General features: G+C 36.9%; 2 protein-coding genes across 5 annotated transcripts in view; both read right to left on the bottom strand.

Moving 5' to 3' along the window:
- Positions 1 to 336: 336 nt before the first annotated feature.
- On the bottom strand, positions 337 to 12,539 carry LOC126778419 (uncharacterized). 3 transcript variants are annotated; one of them, XM_050501943.1, is made up of 3 exons: positions 12,377 to 12,535; positions 1,024 to 1,150; positions 337 to 614 (listed from the first exon to the last, which is right to left on the bottom strand). In XM_050501943.1, exons 1-3 carry the CDS (start codon positions 12,468 to 12,470, stop codon positions 521 to 523), a joined length of 315 nt encoding a protein of 104 aa, XP_050357900.1. In that variant the 5' UTR covers positions 12,471 to 12,535; the 3' UTR covers positions 337 to 520. The 3 variants fall into 3 exon arrangements, with proteins under 3 accessions (XP_050357900.1, XP_050357883.1, XP_050357891.1); XM_050501926.1 differs by lacking the exon at positions 12,377 to 12,535 and adding an exon at positions 2,076 to 2,244; XM_050501934.1 differs by lacking the exons at positions 337 to 614; positions 1,024 to 1,150 and adding exons at positions 8,480 to 8,753; positions 9,159 to 9,285 and having other exon boundaries at positions 12,377 to 12,539.
- Positions 12,540 to 18,817: 6,278 nt separating this feature from the next.
- LOC126778195 (innexin shaking-B-like) overlaps positions 18,818 to 25,923 on the bottom strand; it is a 64,529-nt gene continuing 57,423 nt past the window's right edge. For both annotated transcript variants that reach the window (XM_050501661.1, XM_050501672.1), the window contains exons 3-5: positions 24,411 to 24,630; positions 21,371 to 21,494; positions 18,818 to 21,172 (exon numbers count right to left, since the gene is read on the bottom strand). In XM_050501661.1, the coding sequence (XP_050357618.1) occupies positions 20,767 to 21,172; positions 21,371 to 21,494; positions 24,411 to 24,630 (750 nt within the window). In that variant the 3' untranslated portion in view covers positions 18,818 to 20,766. The remainder of the gene's footprint in view (positions 21,173 to 21,370; positions 21,495 to 24,410; positions 24,631 to 25,923) is intronic.

Below are 25,923 nucleotides of genomic sequence, written 5' to 3'. Positions count from 1 at the left end.
CCATATCATAATTTACGTTTACGTTTTTGCGACAGATTTCGTGAATCAAGAACGGTTTGGTTCCCAATTGTAGAATTAAAATGTGGTATATTGAAAATCTTACAGTCGCTTTCATTGAAGTCTAATTTATTATTATAAGCAGGGTTTCATAGTACTAACTATGAAAGCCTTAAAATTTTCCTTAGTCTTTATTTGTTACCGATGTTCTACCGATGTGAAATCTAATCGGACACACGGTTAATATTTGTATTATAATTTGTTAAACTCTTATCCTTATGCGAAAGGGTATAAGGATTGTAGTCTTCAAAAAGGGCCAAATAATTGAAAAGTATTAAATCATAAGCAAGAATTTCATTTATTTAGTATACATATGTAAAGACTTGTAGGCATTTTTTATTGTGGATCTATTACATTGAGTGGTTAGTTAAGCACATGAGTTACATAAACAAGGCTAATGTGAGCAGCAAGTTATAGAGTAGAAACATTAGAGATTGATACAAAAATGAAGTCTTAACGAAGCTTAAGGACACTCAATTCGGGGACAGCAGTCTGGATAGGTCTTCTCTTTGTCCGTCACTATCTTACAGGGGGGCTGCGCCGCCACCGCACCACACCTGTAAAATAATTGTATAGTTTAAAACAAAATAAACAACATAACAAACTATTCCCTGTGTTTGAGCCCTCCAAACAAACAAAAAAAAATAACAGTCTGTAAATATTCCACTACTGGTGCCAAGGTTCTTTCAATATTGTACAATTTGCTACCTGATAATAGGACCTGGATAGGAGGAGACCTCCTCGTTGTGGAAAAGGTTTGGTGCTTACTGTATTTCGCTGCTAATGCGGGTTGGTGAATACGTAGGAAGATTAACATTTGACACAAGTTGGTTTCCTCACAATTGCACGAGATGAATTATAAAAATAAATTAAGCACATGAAAATTAGACGGCGCCTGTTCGCGTTTAAATCCGTATTATTAAGTTCACATGGGACAAAAGGTATAAATAATACAAAGGAACTTACGTAGTATATGTGATCAGCATCGTACTACAACTGAATTCCATACAATTGTTAGCAGTCTTGGATGGCCTTGACTGTCCAAATGGGATGACCGCTTTCAGGTCATCTATATAACACCCTTCTTGATTTTCTGTTAGGAAAATTAAATTGACTTAATTTAAGAACCTCAGACTTACACACGATATCTGAGGGACCTATAAGTCATATACTATATACACATGTATATACTAAATATATTATTACATAGTAATTGCTCAAAACACAAATTGCGATTAAAAAAAGGTATGATGCTTCTAAATGTCCCAATGCGTCTCCTCTCCTCACAAGAGGAAAACTAAGAGCTTATTTTACTACGCTCCTTCAATGCGGGTTTGTTTTAATTTGAATTTTTTTTTTCGGTTAAGCCGAGATGGCCTAGTGGTTAGAACGCGTGAATCTTAAGCGAGGATCGTAGGTTCAAACCCGGGCAAGCACCACTGAATTTTCATGTGCCTAATTTGTGTGTTTAATTCATCTCGTGCTTGATGGTGAAGGAAAACATCGTGAGGAAACCTGCATGTATCTAATTTCATTGAAATTATGCCACATGTGTATTGGAGCAGCGTGGTGGAATAAGTACCAAACCTTCTCCTCAAAAGAGAGAGGAGGCCTTAACCCAGCAGTGGGATCTTAACAGGTGGATACTGTAATATTTTGTTTGTAAGCAATCTTTCTGAGTGTACAATATGAAATGTTAAAAATAATATTTTATATATATAGTTATTATATTTAAATTATATTATTTAACAAAAAATACGAATTCATATAATATTTTGATCATGAGGTATTTTAATAAGTATTAAATTTCTAATTAATATAATTACGTTAAATCACATACATTACATTACATTAAATCATATTCATACGTTCTATAAAATTACCGATAAGCCCTCGATTAAAACTCGTAACACATAAAAATATATAATTTTTATTATTAAATTTAACATACAGCTAATAAGTAGTACATATATTATAATTGTTATGAGCATCGTAGCGAGAGATCGAATATTTCTTACTGAATTCCTCTGGCTTAGGCTGCAAGGGTCCGATGCCGACTGCAGCGTAACCAACGCACACACACGCAGACAACACAACCAGCAAATTGAACATGTCGGAATCGATACCGCAACTGAATTGGCCCCGAGTTCGACCGTTGTGGCCTTTTATTGCTGTGTGATCATGTCGTTATCATTCCTCTTCATGCTAATATTGTAAAGACGTAATTATTGTTTGTTTGTTTCCGGATTTAATATAATGAAAAAAATATTGTATGTATGTTCTTTAATAAGATGTCAAAGAGTAACAAGTTTTCAGTTATCGTTAAGTAAGTAGTAATAGCCAATAGGTTACTTTAATATTTTTTTATTATTATTATTTAATAATTTTTTATTTATATTCGCATGCACGGTCCTACAACATGGTCCCAAAAAACATTTTAGAATTCCAAGATAATGTTAAATCTACCAAATAAAAAAAGCATTATTTTTTGTTTCATTTAATTAATTAGATTTACATGATTTTTGTGCGGTTGTTGAGGGTGCATGAACGTGTAGTACCGTCAAAATGTTGTATGTTTCTTTTGGCAAGATGGCCATCTTTTTTTTTTTTTTTTTCGAGGAGGAATGGCATTTACGCCTGCCGCCCGGACACGACCGGGACGGGTATGTGGGACTCACGGGGCAGAAGGCCACCGTCCTACCCACTAAAACCTCCTCGTTTCCGTCTCACCGCATGGTGGCGGGGTTACGGGAACGCGTTAGCGACCCCGCCTGCGGCCGTCGCTTTGGGTGAGCGACCCACCTGTTGTTTTTTATTGAAGTTTTCTCCTCTCGGCCCGGCCGGTGAAGGCAAGGCCCTCGGTCCCACCACAGGCTGGCGCCTGGATGGGGAAACGAGTTTGAGAAGGCGGTGACCGAAGTCTGTCCGCCCAGCATCGACACCGAAACTGGACGAACCCGCCTCTCCTTCCTCCTCTTCTACACCTCTACTCCCGTCTCCGGCGGCCCAAAAGGACCCCGGAGTCCTCCTATTTGCCACGCCGCTCACTGGTCAACTCTGCGCAACAGAGAAGTCCCAGGAGCGGCCCGCGACACTTCCGCCGCGTCAGTCTCAGCCGCGATCGACAAGCATTCCGGAAAAATATCGGATTGCTGGTCGACCCCGTTGCCCAGGGTTCACCACGTGGATGTGACTGACATGCACCCCAAGATGGCCATCTGATGATAAGTGGTCAACGCCGCACATATGTAACAGCCTGTGGATGTCTCACTACTGGGCTAAGACCTCCCCTCCTTTTTGCACGAGATGAATTATAATCACAATTTAGCGTATCAAAATTCAGTGGTGCTTGCCCGGATTTGAATCCACGATCATCGGTTAAGATTCACGCGTTCTAACCACTAGGCCGCCTCGACTATGATAGCATTTTAAGAAATATAAATATAAAATAGTTTCTTTTGGTGGAAAAAATAAAGATCCTGATAATTAATAGACAATACATTCTTGTTAGGAGATTAATAATTTAAAAACCAGTCTTTGTCGTCAAACAATTGTGTACTGTCATTTCTGCATATGTAAACGACACACAGCTAATAAATGAATAAAGTCATAGTTATAAATAATATATGTCAATAAAATATAAATTGATAACTTCTTTGCTTTTTAGTAATATATGGTAATAATTGACGTTTTAATAAATGGCGCATCAGGCGCCACCCACTTCCAGTGAGGGAAACGCGTAAATGCGTTTTTCCAGCGAGATAAAAAAAAGATGGTTAATATTTCTTTTAGTGCAAATATCTATAATGTTTGTGATGCAAATCAAGTTACCCTTTGCCAGTAAAGTATTCTATTTAGATTAAAGTGTTCTAACCACTGAGCCATCTCAGCTGCAAGTGCTAGTCTAGCTATTTGAAATAAATAAATAATAAATATCATATTAAGAAAATATTTTAAGTGCGTGGTACGAATTATTCTCATAACTGCAAAATTGTATGTAATTAAAAATAAAACATAATCGGCCTTACTAATAAACTAGTTAAACAATGCTGTGTCTTCTTCTTTCGAATGTCAAATAACTAATGATAGAAAGGGAGAAATCAGTTTAAATAAACATCCGCTGAGTAACATTTGTAAGTAAGGCCGTTAATCTCTAACTATTCGATATGCTGATAACACAAATGAAACAAATATTAAAGAAATAATTGTTGAATATTCATTTTACTTCTTCAGTAACTTTATAGGAATGGTACGCAGTCGGAACGGGCAACTGATATAATACAATAATATAAAAAATATATGAGCTATGCAAATGTATATTAAAATCACACGAACTTTTCCATATAAAGTAAAAAAAAGAAACCGAAAATTAAGTATAATTGCACAATTAGTCTATTTGGTAATTCGTCATCAAATCGTTATACTATGTAGGTTGCCTTACGATGTTTTTTTAAAAGTTTTCGTGAAGTAACATTCTCTCCTCTTTAAGTATTAACTCTGAAACACATTCCGCCATGCTGGTCTAATGTTCGTTCGTACACATGAATAAAGAAGCACGTGATAAATTATAAAAACAAATTAAGCACATGAAAATTTAGTGTTGTTTGACCGGCCTGAACGCTTGATCTTCGGTTAACATGCACATGTTCTAGCCACTGGGCCATCTAAGTTCATTTCTCATCTTAGCTCAAGTATTTATGGATAATTATTATTCATAATCAAGAAAAACTAATAACCAATGCCATCAGGTTAGCTGTGACATTATAGCATGTGGAAATAATATGGGATCTTTTCCTCATAGTCTTGATGAGTTATAATCGTGTCTATGAATATAATCGTTAAATTTAATCTTTTCCTTAATTACAGACTATGTTCTTAAATCGTATTTATAGCAATAGAACGAGTCCTGACTAGTGGCGTAGCTAGACTACCCTTGGTTAATACTGTGACTTGATTTATTCGTCTCTGCTTTTATCTATTAATAATTTTGTTCACGATTTTTCTTCACGATGATAATTAAAAAGCATAATATAATCTAGTTTAACAAGAGATAACATTATTTCATTTCTAATATGTTGACCATCACCTTGGTGCAGCCTCGCCTTATGATAGCTACGCCACTGCTCCTGACGACAAGTCATAATGGATATTATATTGTATGTTACAAGATTTGCGCTCACCAATATTAGGTAATCAAATTATATGACACACACACGACATAACTAAACTTATTGCGTAATACTTTTTTGTGGTATAGGTAGGCGGACGAGCATATGGGCCACCTGATGGATGGTATAATGTAATGATATGATGTAAGAAATGTTAACCATGGCTTACATCGCCAATGCGCCACTAACCTTGGGAACTAAGTACCTTGTGCCTGTACACTGGCTTACTCACCCTTCAAACCGGAAAACAACAATATCAAGTACTGCTGTTTTGCGGTAGAATATCTGATGAGTGGGTGGTACCTACCCAGACGAGCTTGCACAAAACCCTACCACCAGTTATACATATACGTAATCCGTTAGTAAAATTCGATTTTAATTTAATAAAAAACAAAATAACAATTCAAAAAAACTGATTCAGGTGCAGTATAATATTGCAACATTAACAGCCTGTGAAGGCCTTTAGGCCGCCTCTCCCTTTTTGAGGAGAAGGATTGGAGCTTATTCCACCACGCTGCTCTAATGCGGTTTGGTGGAATATACATGTGGCAAAATTTCAGTGAAATTAGACACATGCAGGTTTCTTCACGATGTTTTCCTTCACCATTAAGCACGAGATGAGTGTTAGTACCTATAACTGCTGGACGGTGATTAAGGTGCAGGTAGGCCCGAAGCTCATCAACGCTGCTGCTCCCTTAAGCCGGCTCCTACTAAATGTAGGAGAGCCGGAAACGCCATGCCGGTGATTATACGCCGGTGTCGTGCGCTGTATGGTGCGCCCATCTGGGTGCACGCTCTCACCGCTCGAAACAAGGCTCTCTTGCGAAGGTCGCAGAGAATCATAGCGGTGAGGATGATACGCGGATATCGTACGGTGTCAAGGACGGCGGCGACACTTCTCGCGGCCGATCCGCCTTGGGAACTCTAGGCGGAGGTGCTTGCGGAAGTGTACCGGTTCTGGGTAGAAGTGAACTCACGTAGCGACCGTCCAGCGTTGGAGGAGATGCTGCGAATCAGGACTCTCGCCCAGCAAGCCCTTATTCGCAGGTGGGAGGAGGATCTGAGGTCCCCATCAGCAGGCCTGGTGACAGTGGAGGCGATCCGCCCCCACTTGAGTCGAAAAGGCGGCACACTGACCTTCAGATTGACTCAGGTGCTTACCGGACATGGGTGCTTCGGTAAGTACCTGCACGGAATAGTCAGGCGGGAGGTAACGCCCTCTTGCCACGAGTGTGGTGCGCCTACGGACACGGCATGCCGCACTCTGATGGAGTGTGCCGCTTGGGAGCCTCAGCGAGAAAAAAAGATTATTTAAATTTATGAGTAAAATCTTTAATTATATAACTTGAATTTCTGCAAAGTACCAAAATGCAAAATCAAAAAAAAAACTATCATAGCTATTGCTTGGAGCGCCATCTATAAAATACGATACATAGTTATTAAGAAAGATCGTAGTATTGTAACGTGATATCCATTATTGCCGCCAGAAATATAACGATATTATTGAATTTTATAAATATTCAAATCCATTATATATTTAAAATCATGACTTCCTTTTCCCTTATTTTGAGTATTTTTATTTATGTTTGAATATATGATCATCGTGGTGGAATAAGCTCCAAACCTTCTCCTCAAAAGTGGGACATTAATAGGCTGTTACTGTAGTGAATTTTAACTGAATTTTGTTTTTTTTTTTAATAATTAACAGCTGGTAAATTTCCAAAACTGGGCAAAGATTTCGTCTCCTCTAGAGGGGAAGATTTAGAACTTATTCCACCATGCTGCTTCAATCCGGGTTAACTGTGTCCCGTCCCTACTCTTTGGGGTTCCATGTTTGATATGGTTTTAAAATAATGTCTTTGTGTATGTATGTATATCTGCGATTGCTTCTTAGGCCACCTACAAGTATACCTTAAGAGCAAAAAATATATCAGTAGATGAACAACTCATCGGATTAAGTATTTGAGGATTTGTAAGTAAAATAGGACGTCCACGATATTAACTTTTTTTTAATAATATACTCGTAGAGAGGTGGACGGGCAGTTCGGCTACCTGATGGTTATCACCGTTCATAGACAATTATTTTGAATTCACAGACCGACAATTCTATTATATTAATTTGTATAGATAAATGAATTATAAGCATCGTAGCATAATTTAATTATTCTAACTGAATTAATAAAGGGGCCGATGCCAAGTGCAGCGTAACCGACGCACAGACTAAAAAAATAAATAAATAAAAAAATAGTTGTCACTTATTTTGAATAGGTAATAATGTTAGTAATTATTTACAATCGTATATAGACAGACAAAATTTAATTTATAATATTAGTATAGTTAATGTTTAAGAATTTATATATAATAAATAACCGTGTCAAAGGGCTCCATATCATAATTTACGATAACTTAAAACTTCTCAAAGAATAACATTCATTATTTTTTTTACATATACTAAATACAATATAAGAGCGTTATATTTTATAACTATTATAGCTTTACTTGTCTTTGACTAACCAAGTGTCTAGCCGAGATGGCCCAGTGGTAAGAACACGTGAATCTTAACCGATCAAAACTGAATTTTCATGTGCTTAATTTGTAATTATAATTCATCTCGTGTTATACAGTGAAGGAAAACCTCGTGAAACCTGCATGTGTCTAATTTTACAGAAATTCTGCCACATGTGTATTCCACCAACCTGCATTGAAACAGCGTGGTGGAATAAGCTTCTCCTCAAAAAGGGAGAGGCCCTTTTGAGAAGGTATGTGAAGGCTGTTACGAATGGAACCAAGTCGGTCTGTATCTTAATTAAACTAGGAAATAGATTTTAACCTTCATTCAATAGCTTTATTAAATTGAAGCTTTGCAATGTATTTATTTTGTACAGTCTACCTGGTCTAGTTACGACAATACACAATTCTCGAATCAAGCTTTCGAAAAAAATTTTTTGCGGCAGATTCCATAAATCAAGAACGGTTTGGTTCCCAAATGTAGAATCAAAATGTGGTATATTGAAAATCTTACAGCCGCTTTCATTGAAGTCTAATTTATTTTTATAAGCAGGGATTCGTAGTACTAACTATGAAAGCCTTAAAGTTTCCTTAGTCTGTATTTGTTACCGATGATCTACCAATGTGAAATCTAATCTGACACACGGTTAATATTTGTATTATAATTTGTTAAACTCTTATCCTTATGCGAAAGGGTATAAGGATTGTAGTCTTCAAAAAGGTCCAAATAATTGAAAAGTATTAAATCATAAGCAAGAATTTCATTTATTTAGTATATATAAAGACTTGTAGGCATTTTTTATGGTGGATCTATTACATTGAGTCGTTAGTTAAGCACATGAGTTACATAAACAAGGCTAATGTGAGCAGCAAGTTATAGAGTAGAAACATTACAGATTGATACAAAAATGAAGTATTAACGAAGCTTAAGGACACTCAATTCGGGGACAGCAGTCTGGATAGGTCTTCTCTTTGTCCGTCACTATCTTACAGGGGGGCTGCGCCACCACCGCACCACACCTGTAAAATAATTGTATAGTTTAAAATAAAACAAAATAGCAAACTATTTCCTGTGTAGGGCTCTAAACAAACAAAAAAAAATAACAGTCTGTAAAAATTCCACTACTGGTGCCAATGTTCTTTCAATATTGTACAATTTGCTACCTGATAATAGGACCTGGATAGGAGGAGACCTCCTCGTTGTGAAGAAGGTTTGGCGCTTACTGTATTAGGCTACTAATGCAGGTTGGTGAATAAGTAGGAGGAAGATTAACATCAGACACGAGTTGGTTTCCTCACAATTGCACGAGATGAATTATAAAAATAAATTAAGCACATGAAAATTAGATGGCGCTTGTTCGCGTTTGAATCCGTATTATTAAGTTTACATGGGACACATGTAATAAATAATACAAAGAAACTTACGTAACATATGTGATCAGCGTCGTACTACATCTGAATTCCATACAATTGTTAGCAGTCTTGGATGGCCTTGACTGTCCGAATGGGATGACCGCTTTCAGGTCATCTATATAACACCCTTCTTGATTTTCTGTTATGAAAATTAAATTGACTTAATGTAAGCACCTCAGACTTACACACGATATCTGAGGGACATATAAGTCATATGCTATATACACATACATTAAATATATTATTACATAGTGAATGTTCAAAACACAAATTGCGATTAGAAAAAGGTATGATGCTTCTAAATGTCCCAATGCGTCTCCTCTCCTCACAAGAGGAAGACTAAGAGCTTATTTCACGACGCTACTTCAAAGTGGGTTGTTTTTATTCGAAAAATATTTTTTATTTCGATTAATATTTCGGTTGTAAGCAATTTTTCTGAGCGTACAATATTAAATGTTAAAAATAATATTTTATATACATAGTTATTATATTTACGGTTACGGTTAAGGACATTTATTTTCTCAAAAGATTTACATTCAAATCACTTACAGAGAAAATTACAGAACAATAAGAATAAAAAATTGTTTAAATCGAATAGGCGTACACAGTGAAACAATGAATGTTACAATAACCTAATAATACCATAATAATATCGGTGCAGTGCAAGCAAGTACGAGTAGTTTGTGACGTGAAGTAACCCTACTTCACGTCTAGTAAAATGAAAACATAAAAAAATGCATAAATATAATGCGTATACATAGTAATGACAAGTAAGGAAGGTGACATTAGACTCATCTGATGTTTTTAAATTTTATATTTTTAAATTTTGGTGTTTGATTGTTCGTTATATAGACAGGCAATGCACAATATATATTGTGTGTATTTATTTACGATAATGCTTAAATATACATATATAAATCAACTAATTTAATATTACATGATTATTGTCATATGTAAAATGTATAATTGATTACAATAATTGTACATTAACAGTATGGTCTGCCTGCTCAGCTATGCACCTGGATTGCCAGCTTCCTACACAAGCGTAGCCTTCGTGTTTTAGTTGATGGTTGCGCTTCACAATTCTATGTAGTGAATGCTGGGGTCCCCCAGGGATCTGTGCTATCTCCCACACTCTTTCTTTTGCATATCAATGATATGCTCTCTCTTGGGAACATACATTGCTATGCAGACGATAGTACAGTGCATGGTGGATACCACGGACGCGCAGTGGCTGGGCGAGCGGAAATTGAGGAGAGGCGGAAGAATCTTGTCATTGAACTCGATAGGACGTTAGAGCTCATCGCCAAATGGGGCTCTGATAATCTTGTTGAGTTTAATGCCAAGAAAACACAGGTATGCGCTCTCACGGCGAAAAAGTCAACATTTTCCCCTCTTCCCTCCCTCTGTGGTACTCCGCTGGTGATGCAAAGCAAAATCGCCATGCTGGGGATTGACGTTCGCTGCGACCTTAGTCCAAGGGATTACATCGAGGCTGTTATAAAAACAGCTTCACGGAAACTCGGAGTTCTGAACAAGGTGCGGCGCTTTTTCACGCCACAACAACTGTGCCTGCTGTACAAAACACAGGTACGGTCTTGCGTGGAATATTGCTCGCACCTTTGGGATGGCTCCGCTAAGTACCTACTTGAGGCCTTGGAACGGTTGCAGCGACGTGCCGTACGCATTATTGGCGACGTAAAGGTCACAAACACCCTTGAACCTTTACAATTGCGTCGTGAGATAGCAGCACTGAGCGTTTTCTATCGACTGTATCACGGCGAGTGCTCTGAGGAATTATTCTCTCTAATTCCTGCTTCCCCCTTCCTTCTTAAGTCCACGCGAGCTGGTTCTCGATGTCACCGCCTAACTGTGACATCAATTCCATCGCGAACAAAGAAATTTGGCAACTCCTTTCTTTGTCGCACTTCCAAAAAATGGAATTCCTTACCAGCTCACGTGTTCCCCTCCTCTTACAACCCGGGTTCCTTCAAACGAGGCGTGAAGAGGCATCTTGCGGGCCGGCAAGGCGAAGGCGGCTAGTGCAGAACGTTTTTCCCGTCTGTACTGGCCGTCGTCGCGTTTGGACTCTACTACCACTTACTATCAGGTGGAGTAGAGTCATTTGCCCTCCCGGCGAATATAAAAAAAAAAAAAAAATCTCTGGTACATTATTATTATCTTAGTATACATACAAAGCTGAGTAGTAGTTTTAGTAGTTATTATACATAAGATATATCCATAAGTAATGTTTTTTTAAGTAAGTTAGGAGTAGTGTAGTGTTATTAGGAATTATATTATATTAATTACAACTTTATTTATTTTGATTAATTTTACATAATAATCAATTGGATTTTAAGAAGAATCCTTTAAATTGTGGCTTTTAAGACATTTTTTAAAATTATGTAGCGATTTCATATCTTTGATATCCTTCGGCAAATTATTGTAGGTGCGTGCTCCTTCAAAAAAAAAAATACTTTTCTTGCCGTAGTTTGTCCTTGATGGGCCTAAACATATGTTATTAGCATTTCTAATCATTCGCTTATGAATATATTTTTTTTCGTGAAAGTAATTTGGGAGTGTATATCTTTTGGAAGGATTTTTCTGATATGAATGCAGGTGCCATATCTATAGATTTGAGTTAGGTTCATTGGTTTTGTTTCCTTATAAATTTTTATAGTAGGTGTTAAGTAGTTGTATTTAAATCGAGTCTTTATGAGTTTATTTTGTGTTGTTTGTAATTTTTGTGGATTGGTTTGGGCTGCCGAACCCCAAACTTCAATTAGATAGTCCAAATGTGGTTTAGCTAATGAATTATAAATAGTATAACATACACTTTTCGGAAGGCATCGTATTATACCTCGCACAGCACCGTTTGTTGAGAGATGTTTTTTACGTGTTTTTTCAATATGATATTTCCACGTAAGCTGATTATCCAGGGTATTTAAATTATATTATTTAACAAAAAATACGAATTCATATAATATTTTGACCATGATGTATTTTAATTAGTATTAAATTTCTAATTAATATAATTACGTTAAATCACATACATTACATTACATTAAATCATATTCATACGTTCTATAAAATTACCGATAAGCACTCGATTACAACACGTATACATAAAAATATATAATTTTTATTATTAAATTTAACATACAGCTAATAAGTAGTACATATATTATAATTGTTATGAGCATCGTAGCGAGAGATCGAATATTTCTTACTGAATTCCTCTGGCTTAGGCTGCAAGGGTCCGAAGCCGAGTGCAGCATAACCGACGCACACACACGCAGACAACACAACCAGCAACTTGAACATATCGAAATCGATACCGCAATTGAATTGGCACCGAGTTCGACCGTTGTGGCCTTTTATTGCTGTGTGATCATGTCGTTATCATTCCTCTTCATACTAATATTGTAAAGACGTAATTATTGTTTGTTTGTTTCCAGATTTAATATAATGAAAAAAATATTGTATATATTTATGTATATTTAAAAAAATAATGTTCTTTAATAAGATGTCAAAGAGTAAAAAGTTTTCAGTTATCGTTTAGTAAGTATTAATAGCTAATAGGTTACTTTAATAATTTTTTCGTGGTTCGATGTTCATACTCTTATGATTTTAATATATATATATTATATACGGTCCTACAACAAGGTACCGAAAAACATTTTAAAATTCCAAAATTATGTGAAATCTACCAAATAAAAAAAGCATTAACTTTTGTTTCATTTAATTAATTAGTTTTACATGATTTTTGAGCGGTTGTTGAGGGCGCGTGAATGTGTAGTACGGTCAGCATGTTGTATGTTTCTTTTGGCAAGATGGCCATCTGATGATAAGTGGTCAACGCCGCACATATGAAACAGCCTGTGGATGTCCCACTTCTGGACTAAGGCTTCCCCTCCTTTTTGAGGAGAAGGTTTTGGAGCTTATACCACCACGCAGCTCCAATACGGGTTGCTTGAATAGTCATGTGTCAGAATTTCAGTGAAATTAGACATATGCAGCTTTCCTCACGATGTTTTCTTTCACCGTCAAGGGCGAGATGAATTATAAAAACAGATTAAGCATATGAAAATTCAGCATATGAAAATTTGCCCAGGCTCAAGCCAAATTGAGCCCTCTTACGTCACCTATGCATCACCAACCTTGGGAATTAAGATGTTATGTCCCTTGTTCCTGTAGTTATTTTGCCTCGTTGGTCTAGTGGCTTGATATAAGGCCGCAGACCGGGAGGTCCTGGGTTCAATTACTAGATCGGGCCAATAGAAGGTTATTGAGTTTTTTCAACAGAAAATTCTCAATAGCAGCCCGGAGTCGGGAAGTTGGAAACGTGTACACTCCCGTTCCTCGGAAAGCACGTAAAGCCGTTGGTCCTGCGCCTGAACTCTTTTCGGTCGAGTCGGATTGCCGTCCCATCGGATTATGAGAGTTAAGGAATAGAGAGTGCACCTGTGTTTGCGCACAAACTTGTGCACTGTAATATGTCCTGCGTAGTTGGCTACTCTCTCTTGAGATTGGCCGTGCCGAAATCGGTCTGGAGAACATTATTATTAGTTATTCGCCTCATTTACCCTTCCAAACGCATTTGACTGTGTTTGTCTATTAAAAAAAAATACCCTAAATAATGTTCAATATAATAATATTTTCATAAGTTTTCTGGGAAAAAAATATTTTATGACATAATTCTAGTTATGAACAGTCCGAATTGCACTGTTTTATTATAACACTCACGAACTCACATAAACAGTCCACGAGTCGATAAGGACTCGCGTGTAAACAATATGTTAACAATATGGCAAACGGTATGATAGAATTTTAAGAAATATAAATATAAAATGGTTTCTTTTGGAGGTAAAATAAAGATAATGATAATTTTTTTGGAATTGAATTAATAGATATATATAGTATTCTTGTAGGGAGATTAATTAATTAAAAAACTAGTCTATACCGTCAATCGATTGTGTACTGTCATTTGACGAGCCGATTGGCGTGGTTGATAGATGCTTGCCTTTCACGCCGAAGGTTGTGGGTTCGATTCCCAGCCAGGGCAGATATTTGTGTGCATGAACATGTCTGTTTGTCCTGAGTCTGAGTGTAATTATCTATATAAGTATGTATTTACAAAAGAAAAATAGTATATGTAGTATATCAGTTGTTTGGTTTCCATAGTACAAGCTCTGTACAAGCTTAATTCGGGATTTTTTTTATATGCGCCGGGATGGCAAATGACTCTACTCCACCTGATGGTAGAAGAGGTAGTAGAGTCCAAGCGCGACGACGGCCAGTACAGTCAGGAAGAATGTTCTGTACTAGCCGTCCCCGCCTTGCCGGCCCGCAAGATGCCTCTTCACGCCTCGATTGAAGGAACCCGGGTTGTAAGAGGAGGGGAACACGTGAGCTGGTAAGGAATTCCATTTTTTGGAAGTGCGACAAAGAAAGGAGTTGCCAAATTTCTTTGTGCGCGATGGAATTGATGTCACAGTTAGGCGGTGACATCGAGAACCAGCTCGCGTGGACTTAAGCAGGAAGGGGGAAGCAGGAATTAGAGAAAATAATTCCTCAGAGCACTCGCCGTGATACAGTCGATAGAAAGCGCTCAGTGCTACTATCTAACGACGCAATTGTAAAGGTTCAAGGGTGTTTGTAACCTTTACGTCGCCAATAATGCGTACTGCACGTCGCTGCAACCAGTCCAAGGCCTCCAGTAGGTACTTAGCGGAGCCATCCCAAAGGTTCGCACCTTTGGGATATATTTAATAATATTCAAAGCAAGACCGTACCTGTGTTTTGTATAACAGGCACAGTTGTTGTGGCGTGAAAAAACGCCGCACCTTGTTCAGAACTCCGAGTTTCCGTGAAGCTGTTTTTATAATAGCCTCGATGTAATCCCTTGGACTAAGATCGCAGCGAACGTCCATCCTCAGCATGGCGATTTTGCTTTGTATCATCAGCGGTGTGCCACAGAGGGAGGGAAGAGGGGAAAATGCTGACTTTTTCGCTGTGAGAGCGCATACTTGTGTTTTCTTGGCATTAAACTTAACAAGATTATCATTTGGCGATGAGCTCTAATGTCCTATCGAGTTCAATGACAAGATCCTTCCGCCTCTACTCAGTTTCCGCCCTCTCAGCCACTGCGCGTCCGTGGTATCCACCATGCACTGTACTATCGTCTGCATAGCAATGTATGTTCCCAAGAAAGAGCATATATTAATATGCAAAAGAAAGAGTGTGGGAGATAGCACAGATCCCTGGGGGACCTCAGCATTCACTACATAGAATTGTGAAGCGCAACCATCTACTAAAACACGAAGGCTACGCTTGTGTAGGAAGCTGGCAATCCAGGTGCATAGCTGAGCAGGCAGACCATATGCCAGTAGCTTGTAGAGAAAACTTCTGTGCTAGACCCTTTCGAAAGCCTTGGAGATATCGAGGCTGACAGCCAACATTTACCCAAGATTCTCTATGCTTGTCGATAGCTTCACCCCAGAAGTGTGTTACGTTCGCTAGAAGATCACCTGACGATCATTAATAAGACAGTGATCTTCTAGGTAATGGATCAGTTGGTTGTTTAGAATCCGTTCCATCACCTTACAAAGTACTGAGGTGATAGCTATTGGTCGATAATTTGCCGGGTCAGACCGATCCCCTTTTTTGGGAACCGCTTGCACATTAGCTCTTCTCCAAGCCTCCTATTTTTATGGACTTGTAATTGTTAACGATGATCTTTATTTAACGACTATTTATAATGTGATGCTTTTACGAACAATGCGATAATCTATAATTAGTAGAACATTTGTCAAAAAATCTATTCAACCTTTATTTAACTGTCTATCTAATGTATTTACTGGTGGTTGTCCAAAATAAAAATAAATAAATAAATTATCGTGTAAATAGCTCACTGCTGGGCTAAGGCCTCCTCCAGTCCACACGCTGCTCCGATGCGGGTGAATACAAATTTGATAGTTTTTTTTTACTAAAACATGCACGATGTTTGTTCTTTCATCGCAGAACACGAGATGAATTATAACCCCACAAATTATGCACATGCAAATTCAGTGGTGCTGTTTCAAACCCTGACAGGGTTTGAACCCGCAGTTATCGGTTAAGATTAAAGTGTTCTAACCACTGAGACATCTCAGCTGCAAGTGCTAGTCTAGCTATTTGAAATAAATAAATAATGAATATCATATTAAGAAAATATTTTAAGTGCGTCGTACGAAGACAATGGTATATATTTTTTCAATAAACAAAAAAAATGAAATTATTCTCATAACTGCAAAATTGTATGTAATTAAAAATAAAACATAATCGGCCTTACTACTAAACTAGTTAAACAATGCTGTGTCTTCTTCTTTCGAATGTCAAATAACTAATGATAGAAAGGGAGAAATCAGTTTAAATAAATCCGCTGAGTAAAATTTGTAAGTAAGCCGTTAATCTCTAACCATTCGATATGCTGATAACACAAATAAAACTAATTAAAATTACCTAATAAAGAAATAATTGTTGAATATTCATTTTACTTCTTCAGTAACTTTATATGAATGGAACGGGCAACTGATATAATATAAAAAATATATAAGCTATGCAAATTTATATTAAAATCACACGAAATGTTACGAAAACTTTTCTATGTAATGTAAAAAAGAAGCCGAAAATTAAGAATAATTGCAAAATTAGTCTATTTGGTAATTCGTCATCAAATCGTTATTCTATGTAGGTTGCCTTACGATGTTTTCTTTAAAAGTTTTCGTTAAGTTTCTCTCCTCTTAAGGATTAACTCTGAAACACATTCCGCCATGCTGGTCTAATGTTCGTTCGTACTCATGAATAAAGAAGCACGAGATAACTTATAAAAACAAATTAAAGACATGAAAATTTAGTGTTGTTTGACTGGCCTGAACCCGTGATCTTTAGTTAACATACACATGTTCTAGCCACTGGGCCATCTCTTATCTCAGCTCAAGTATTTATGGATGATTCATATTCATAATTAAGTAAAACTAATAACCAATTCCATCAGGTTAGCTGTGTCATTATAGCATGTGGAAATAAAATGGGATCTTTTCCTCATAGTCTTGATGAGAGTTATAATCGTGTCTACGAAAATAATCGTTAAATTTAATCTTTTCCTTAATTACAGACTATGTTCTTAAATCGTATTTATAGCAATAGAACGAGTCCTGACTAGTGGCGTAGCTAGACTACCCTTGGTTAATACTGTGACTTGATTTATTCTTCTCTGCTTTTATCTATTAATAATTTTGTTCACGATTTTTCTTCACGATGATAATTAAAAAGTATAATATAATCTAGTTTAATAAGAGTTAACATTATTTCATTTCTAATATGTTGACTATCAGCTTGGTGCAGCCTCGCCTTATGATAGCTACGCCACTGCTCCTGACGACAAGTCATAATGGATATTATATTGTATGTTACAAGATTTGCGCTCACCAATATTAGGTTATCAAATTATATGATACACACACGACATAACTAAACTTATTGCGTAATACTTATTTGTGGTATAGGTAGACGGACGAGCATATGGGCCACCTGATGGTAAGTGGTCACCAATGCCGATATACATTGGCATTGTAAGAAATGTTAACCATGGCTTACATCGCTAATGCGCCACTAACCTTTTGTTTTGCGGTAAAATATCTGATGACTGGGTGGTACCTAACCAGACGAGCTTGCACAAAACCCTACCACCAGTTAAACATATACGTAATACGTTAGTAAAATTCGATTTTAATTTAATAAAAAAACAAAATAACAATTCAAAAACTGATTCAGGTGCAGTATAATATTGCAACATTAACAGCCTGTGAAGGCCTTTAGGCCGCCTCTCCCTTTTTGAGGCGAAGGATTGGAGCTCATTCCACCACGCTATTCCATTGCGGGTTGGTGGAATATACATGTGGCAGAATTTCAGTGAAATTAGACACATGCAGGTTTCTTCACGATGTTTTCCTTTACCATTAAGCACAAGATGAATTATAATTACAAATTAAGCACATGAAAATTCAATGGTGCTTGCCCGGGTTTGATGCCGCGACCATCAGTTAAGATTCACGCGTTCTTACCACTGGGCCATCACTGCTTTTCGGTATAGTATTGAATTTATCATAATTAGCTTTCTGTAAACGTGCTTTTATTGTAATTACCTCGAAGATGTTTTTATGAGGTCAGTGGATCGTCTTCACCGGATGTTTTTATTAAGGAAGGAATAACCGTTGAAATAATTTAAAATACACTTGACTAATATAGTTTATTTTTAGCTGTTTTGTTGTAGGAAGGCAGACCTAGCAAATAGGCTTCTTGGAGGTAATCTTCGCTCAATAACTCTGCGATTACAATACGCTAACTTCACACACGTATTTATACAATTGTATTGTATTATTTAAATTGTTATAGTTTTATTTTAAACTAGTAAAATCTTCGTTAAAGGCTTCGTTCTGCTGCCATGTTCTGCCATGTTAACGTGCATAATACCCATTTAATTTAATTATTGAATTATTTATATATATGTTGTTTTTGTGTTTGTCTGAGAGACAACACTTTAATTTTATTTATTTGTATAGATAAAAATTAAATTTAAAGAGATTTGTCTTCAAAGCATAAGGGTAAATAAAAATTATAGATATTTATTCCATTATTTATTTGTTATTTTTCATGTTAACCGTCTTCCCTTTACAATGTCGCCTCTATAATAATGCTTTGGCACAATATTTGGCATATTTTTTCTACGTATTACAATACTGATCTGAATCTCATTTATCGTAATCTGCATACACTTTGGTTTAAAAAGGAACAAATGTAAATAAACTATGTGACTTCCGCTTCGTTCAGAAACTAATGGTCTCTGTTTGTTAAGCGTTCCTTGCTGTTTGTTTACATTTATTCCATTATATTAATGACTAGATAAAGATGCATGTTTGTGTTACTTAGCCCCGCACACAAGATTCTATTAATGTTAGAATTAATTAAGCCTAAACACTTTCCGGAAATTATTAAACGAAGTGTTTTTAAAAAACTCAAATAACAATGTAGTAACAAATCGGACTCTGTGTGTGTTTTTTTAATAAAGGATATAATTTTATATATTTATAGTTATGAATTTTGGTCATTGTTTGCTGGGCCAGTAACATAACTATAATATGTCCACTTTTAACAAATGATAAATAAAAAAAAAAAACCTTTTATTTTACTAGATATAAATATTTATAAAGTGAACGCTTACAGCTACAAACAAGACTGTCGAGTTGTTAAACAGCACTAGGATCGTAATTAAGATACCCAAAATATAATTATCTTAGAAGAATTTAAAAGCGAACATTTTGGGTATTATAATTATATAAATCTAGTTAACGTCTAACATTGCGTATAATACAAAACAACCGTAAAGATGGTGCCACATTATTCTTCAAGTCGTTATAGACAAACAACCGTCGTATTAACAATATCCTCTACTAATAAACACAACAGCTTTTTAACAACTTTACATTTTACTAACACGATTAACGCATTAGTCAAAACTATACCAACATATAACTCGATACTATACTCGAAACCATTTTGGAATCATTAATATACATTTCAAAATAATCCCAAATCAATTCAGGATTCACGGACTTTATTGGATTTTATATATTTTTTTTTAATTATCTTTCTATTTTCATAATTTCAGTCACTTTCATAAACGCACTTACTACTTTGAACACGTTTGAGTGATTGTTGAGTTATATTTCGATAAAAGGAACTTATTTAGCAGTGTATTGTTTTTATTAAACCGATGCTGCTTATATTCTATAAATATAAGTACCATTTCCATTAACTGTTTCTAAAATTGAACGTAAAATGTCTTTTGGCGCGCAAAAGGTAAGTACGTCAGTTGTAAATGACCAAAGTGGACGCCCGACTCATGAGCTCTGAACAAGAGAACATATTACGTATCTATATAATGCGTAATATAATGCATTCTCGAATTACGATAACTAACGCTATAACACTTATTATTTTCTTTATTATTGCTTTAATTCCTTCTTGGTCTGTCAAATCCTTGCAAGTGAGAAATCGTGTAAAAGATAAACGATGTGCCATCTGTGTGCTTATCTCGAATATTAGCTAGAGTAGAAAAAAACGAAGCGGTCTTGACAAACAGTTACTACGAGCAGCGAAACTACAAGTAAAAATACTTCTAAAAGTTGAACACTAGTTAATCTAACGGGATAGCCGCCACTGTCCACTTCAATAAGGCTTTCGATAGGATTCATCCTGAGATCACATTCTTAAATATTAAGTACAATCTATTATTTTATTGCATATTTAGAATTGCACAATACGATTACGAATACCTTTAAAACAAGTCTTTGATATATTATCGTACACTCCGCGTAATAACAGTCCGGCGTGGGCGGGGGTGCCGCGAGCCAGCTGACTTAGCCCGTTTTAATTTTGCTTACATACGAACAAAGAGGGAACGATCCCTTTGTAGTGTGTAACACTTGATGAGTTCCAGCGCACTTTAGACGGGCGGGTCCATGTCGCGCTGCAACGACGTCAGTCACGTGTGGAAAACCCACCCTGGGATCGGAGGTCACGCGTCCGGAACGCCGTGAATGTGGTGCTGGTAGTTGTGGTTCAGCTTATTAGCGAACTCGTGCATTATATCTCTGAATATAACGGAGTCGAGGTTCTCTCCGAGGATGTAGAGCAGGTACCAATCACCCATTTTACTTCTCCGAACGATGGTGTCCACATTGTCTCTCCGCACTAGCCTGAAGCGCATTCTCATCATGTAGACGCGCATGCGCGGAGAGAAGATAATGATGATTCGATAAACAAGGGTGATGAAGGTAAGGATGCCGAGTATGACGAACCAAAACCAGAGGAATATGTAAATCTTCTCGTTGACGACGTTCAGCGGCAAGATGCAGAGCGCATCGTGGCGCTCGACCTCGCCGGAGGACCCAAACTTGTTGAATAATGTGCATTTGACCATCCTGTAAGTGGAAAAAGTATAACTGTTAATATGGTTTTTATTACGTAGTATGTATATAATAGTCTATATTTAAAAATACATGACGATATAGTTTAATAAAATATAACTCCAATATAGTTGATGATACAAAAAAAGGTATTTATATATTATATAATTTTTCGATAATTGTAGGTGCAAAACGGTGACAATTGAGATTTACCTTGGGAATATATAGATCATAGGATCTATCCGGTCCTCTTGATCTGACTCCATGTAGGCGATCACATCCAGACCGAAGGTCATGAACTCGCCGTCGAAGAAGCGGTTCATTAGGAACATTTGCCCTGAAACAATTAAAAATTGTACTTAAACAAAGGAGTTTAATAATTTTATTTTAATTTAAAAAAAGTAAAGTAATTGTTATAAGCATCCGACTACTGGGCTAAGGCCTCCTCTCCATTTAAGGAGATTTGAAGCTTATTCCACCACGTTGTTCCGATGCGGGTTGGTGGATTCACTTAAGGCAGAATTTCATTTAATTTAGATAAATGTAAGTTTCTCGCTAAGTTTTCCTTCACCGCCGAGCATAAATAATTATGAACAAAAATTAAGCAAATAAAAATTCAGTGTCGCTTGCCGAGGTTTGAACCCGCAATCATCGGTTAAGAATCACGCGTTCTCATCACTGGACCATCTCGGTCCTGATCTAGAGCTGAAGTATGCGTAAATGAGTTAATGACGTGAGATTGGCCTTGTGACGATAGCTGATTTAACTCTGTCGAAACATAGATAAGATAGCGGTCAAATCTTAAGTAGTATAATACAGTACAATGTTTTTTTTTTTTATTAAGTTGGTAGGCAGACGAGCAAGTGAGCTGATGGTAATTGGTCACACCGTCCATAGACATTGGCGCTGTAAGAAATATTAAAGATCTTTACAATGTAAGGTATGTAAAAATAATAATATAAATAAAACAAAATACGTTTAAGTATAACTGTTGGCGGTCGACGGGCCGGTTGGCGTGGTTGGTAGATTGCCTTTCACGACGAAGGTTGTGGGTTCGATTCTCACCCAGGACAGACATTCTATATAAGTCTGGGTTCCATATTACAAGCTCTGCTTAGTTTGGGATCAGATGACCGTGTGTGAATAATGTCCCAGGATATTATTATTATTAAGTGGGTATCTAATCAGACGGGCTTGTACAATGCCATAGCAAGTAAATAGATAATGTTCAATGCAAAAAATATATTATATGATTATTGCAATGAATCTGCATATTATTGAAGATAAAAGTTATTATTTCCAACGCAAAGCCGCATTTCCGCTCGAGTTTTCAATAACAAAAACAGCTCCCTTCAGCGCGTCCAAATTTGCTGCCCATGCTGTCCCTACACGATTCTGGCTATGAATACAGCGATTTGAAACTAAACTATCAGGAATAAACAGTAATCGAATAAATCCATTGATGAATAATAAAAAGAGAAAGAGGTAAGATATTAGAACTGGAAGAATTTATTAATTTTCATGTTTTATTTTATATTATTAATTAAGAAATTACCAAAGTAAGTACCAAATTATATATATATATAAAACTTAAACGGAGGTTTGACCTAGTTTACAGTAACAGCCTATTAATTTCCTACTTCTGGGCTAAGGCCTCCTCTCCCTTTTGAGGAGAAGGTTTGGAGCTTATTCCACCACGCTGCTCTAATGCGGGTTGATAGAATACACATGTGGCAGAATTTCAATGAAATTAGACACATGTAGGTTTCCTCACGATGTTTTCCTTCACCGTCAAGCACGAGATGAATTATAAACACAAATTAAGCACATGAAAATTCAGTGATGCTTGCCCGGGTTTGAACCCACGATCATCGGTTAAGATTCACGCATTCTAACCACTAGGCTATCTCAGATTTTTTAGTTAAAATATGTTAAAAGGTTAGTCATAAAAAGTAGCCTTCCTAGCTTTCTAGGTGTTAGTTATAAAAATATCCTTGCGGTTCAATCTCGCTACACAACAAATTTCCGCTCAAATATATTGCTTTATATCAAAGTATGCATATAATATTAGCATAGATAATAAAATTTTGTTTTCTTAATACTAAAAAGTCTTCACAGATTGACGTGCCTTTGTTTCTTACTATTCTTTGATTTAGTTTAGTAGTTTGATGATTTTATAATAAAATCAATATCTTTGTAACTTATTTGATGATTCAGTAAATTTCAATTAATATATATCGCCTTACCTACCGTTTCATGGCCTGACGTTTTCACAAACTGAAATATCAGTATGCCATCTGTCGCGAGCGTCGCCCTGAATCACCAACTAGTAGAACGATTGTAAATCATATATTGAATTATATAACAACATAAGGCCTTTTAGAACTTTACTTGACATCATCTTATATGAAAATGGTTGTTGATGTTTCGTTCGAGCTTAATACACTTTGTCATTTTTTGACCAATCACCATAAAAATTGCCACGTGTTATGGTCTTTTTCATGGTGAAAGTTTTATTTGGGAAATAAGTAAGACAACTACAGACACAAAAGGAACGAAATGTGCGAAAATAAATATAAATCATTCAATTTGCTACAAAATAAAAAACTGAAACATCAGGAAAAAGTACAAAAAATAAACGCATAAAAATAAGTTTATAGATATATGAAAAAATCTTAAAAGAATTAATTATGAAATGTATATATATTGCGATCTGCAACTGTGCTGGGAACTAAATAGCTGTTTATTATTCAAGTTGTTCAATCTCGCTACTAGATGGAGCTTCTATGTAATGAGATGACGATCTTAAGCTGCTTGATCAAAAATTAACCGTACAATAAAGATGGTGTTACTTATTCTATTTTTAAAATATTTAAAACGATACGTTCTAATTTATTTACGTAATTACATCGAGGAAGTAAAAATTACGACCACGTGGAATAATGGCAAGAATTTTAAATCGCATCCCATCCAATCCATCCATCCATCCAATCTTCTTGGCGTAAAATTAATTCTGTCAACAGGGGCAACTTACTAATTTATAACGGATACGATACGTTATATATTCTATTCCGATCCGACTTCGACTGAAACGCAACTGTATCGTTGTGTTAGTAGAATATCAAAAGTAAATGGCAACGATTACGTTTCGATTCTTTTGTAATAAAGTGACAATTTCTTAGTAGAATTAGACCCTAGTAGAGGAATTAAAAAAGTGGTGTCATATGTATTGATTATTATATATTTAACTCACCTATAACGTTTATAAGAGCGAGCCCTTCACACAAGTAGTAGCGATAGGCCCACCAGTTGTGGTAGCGGAGATTCTCCCACAAATAGTCCAGGATGAGTTTCTTCTTCGTCTTCTTCTCTATCTCTGTGCAGACCCCCACGTCAAGATCCATCATCAGGGCCCGGATCTTTCCCCCCTCCCAGGATTTCCACAGCCAGCGTGGAGCGTAGAAAAGCATCGCCTGAAAGCAATAGAAATATATATAAATATTTAAAATATATACAGCATTCATACGGTAGAGTCGATCATGTCAAAATATACTTTATTCATTCAAGTAGGGTTCCGGTTTGGAAAACCGGTTCAGAAAGCATCATTCTACCGAAAATAACCGGTAAGTCACAATAGTTACTCTTTGCTAATGAATTCGAAACCATTATGTAAAATATAATAATCTTGAAAATGGCCGCTCTGGCCTATATAAGTTAAGAGGATATAATTCGACTGATAATTAAAGAAAATAAACATTATAATAATATTAGACATTAATATAATATCTGTACACAATCAATCAATCAATCAACAGCCAATCGTTGTCCACTGCTGAACATAGGCCTCTCCCAAGGTGCGCCAAAGCTCCCTGTCCTCCGCCTTCCGCATCCAGTTGGTGCCCGCCACCTTCTTAAGGTCGTCGGTCCACCTGGCTGGAGGGCGCCCTACGCTGCGCTTGCCGATTCGCGGTCTCCACTCTAGGACTCGTCTGCTCCAACGGCCATCGGTCCTACGACATACGTGACCAGCCCACTGCCACTTCAGCCTGCTAATTATGCAAGCTATGTCGGTGACTCCGGTTCTTTTCCGGATAATCTCATTTCTGATCTTATCCTTCAAAGATACTCCGAGCATAGCTCGCTCCATAGCACGCTGAGCGACTTTGAATTTGTGGACTAGTCCCGCAGTTAGTGTCCACGTTTCGGCACCGTATGTCATGGCAGGTAAGACGCATTGGTTGAAGACTTTCGTCTTCAAACATTGCGGTATAGACGACTTGAGGACTTGACGAAGGTTGCCAAATGCTGCCCATCCCAAGCGAATTCTTCGATCGGCTTCCTTCTCGAAGTTGTTCCTACCGACTTGTATTACCTGTCCTAGGTAGGTATATTCACTAACAACTTCGAGAGGTTTCCCCTCGACGTATATCGGTCCCGGCACGACATGCCTATTGAACATGACCTTGGTCTTGTCCAAGTTCATACCGAGACCGACACGCCGGGAAGACTCGCCTAGGCTACGCAGCATTTCGGTGAGTTGTTCCAGCGACTCTGCTATGATGACGATATCGTCGGCAAATCGAAGGTGTGAGATGTACTCGCCGTTTACATTGACTCCATACCTAGTCCAATCCAGCGTTTAAAATTTCTGTACACGTATAAAATAAATAAAATTGAAGTGTCTGTCTATGATATGAAAATAACTTCTTCGACGAGCCGGTTGGCGTGGTTGGTAGATACTTGCTTTTACGCCGAAGGTTGTGGGT

This window comes from Nymphalis io, chromosome 2 (genome assembly GCF_905147045.1).
Source record: "Nymphalis io chromosome 2, ilAglIoxx1.1, whole genome shotgun sequence".
In the NCBI taxonomy this organism is placed as follows: Eukaryota; Metazoa; Arthropoda; class Insecta; order Lepidoptera; family Nymphalidae; genus Nymphalis; species Nymphalis io.
This window is presented reverse-complemented; position numbering and strand designations above follow the sequence as displayed.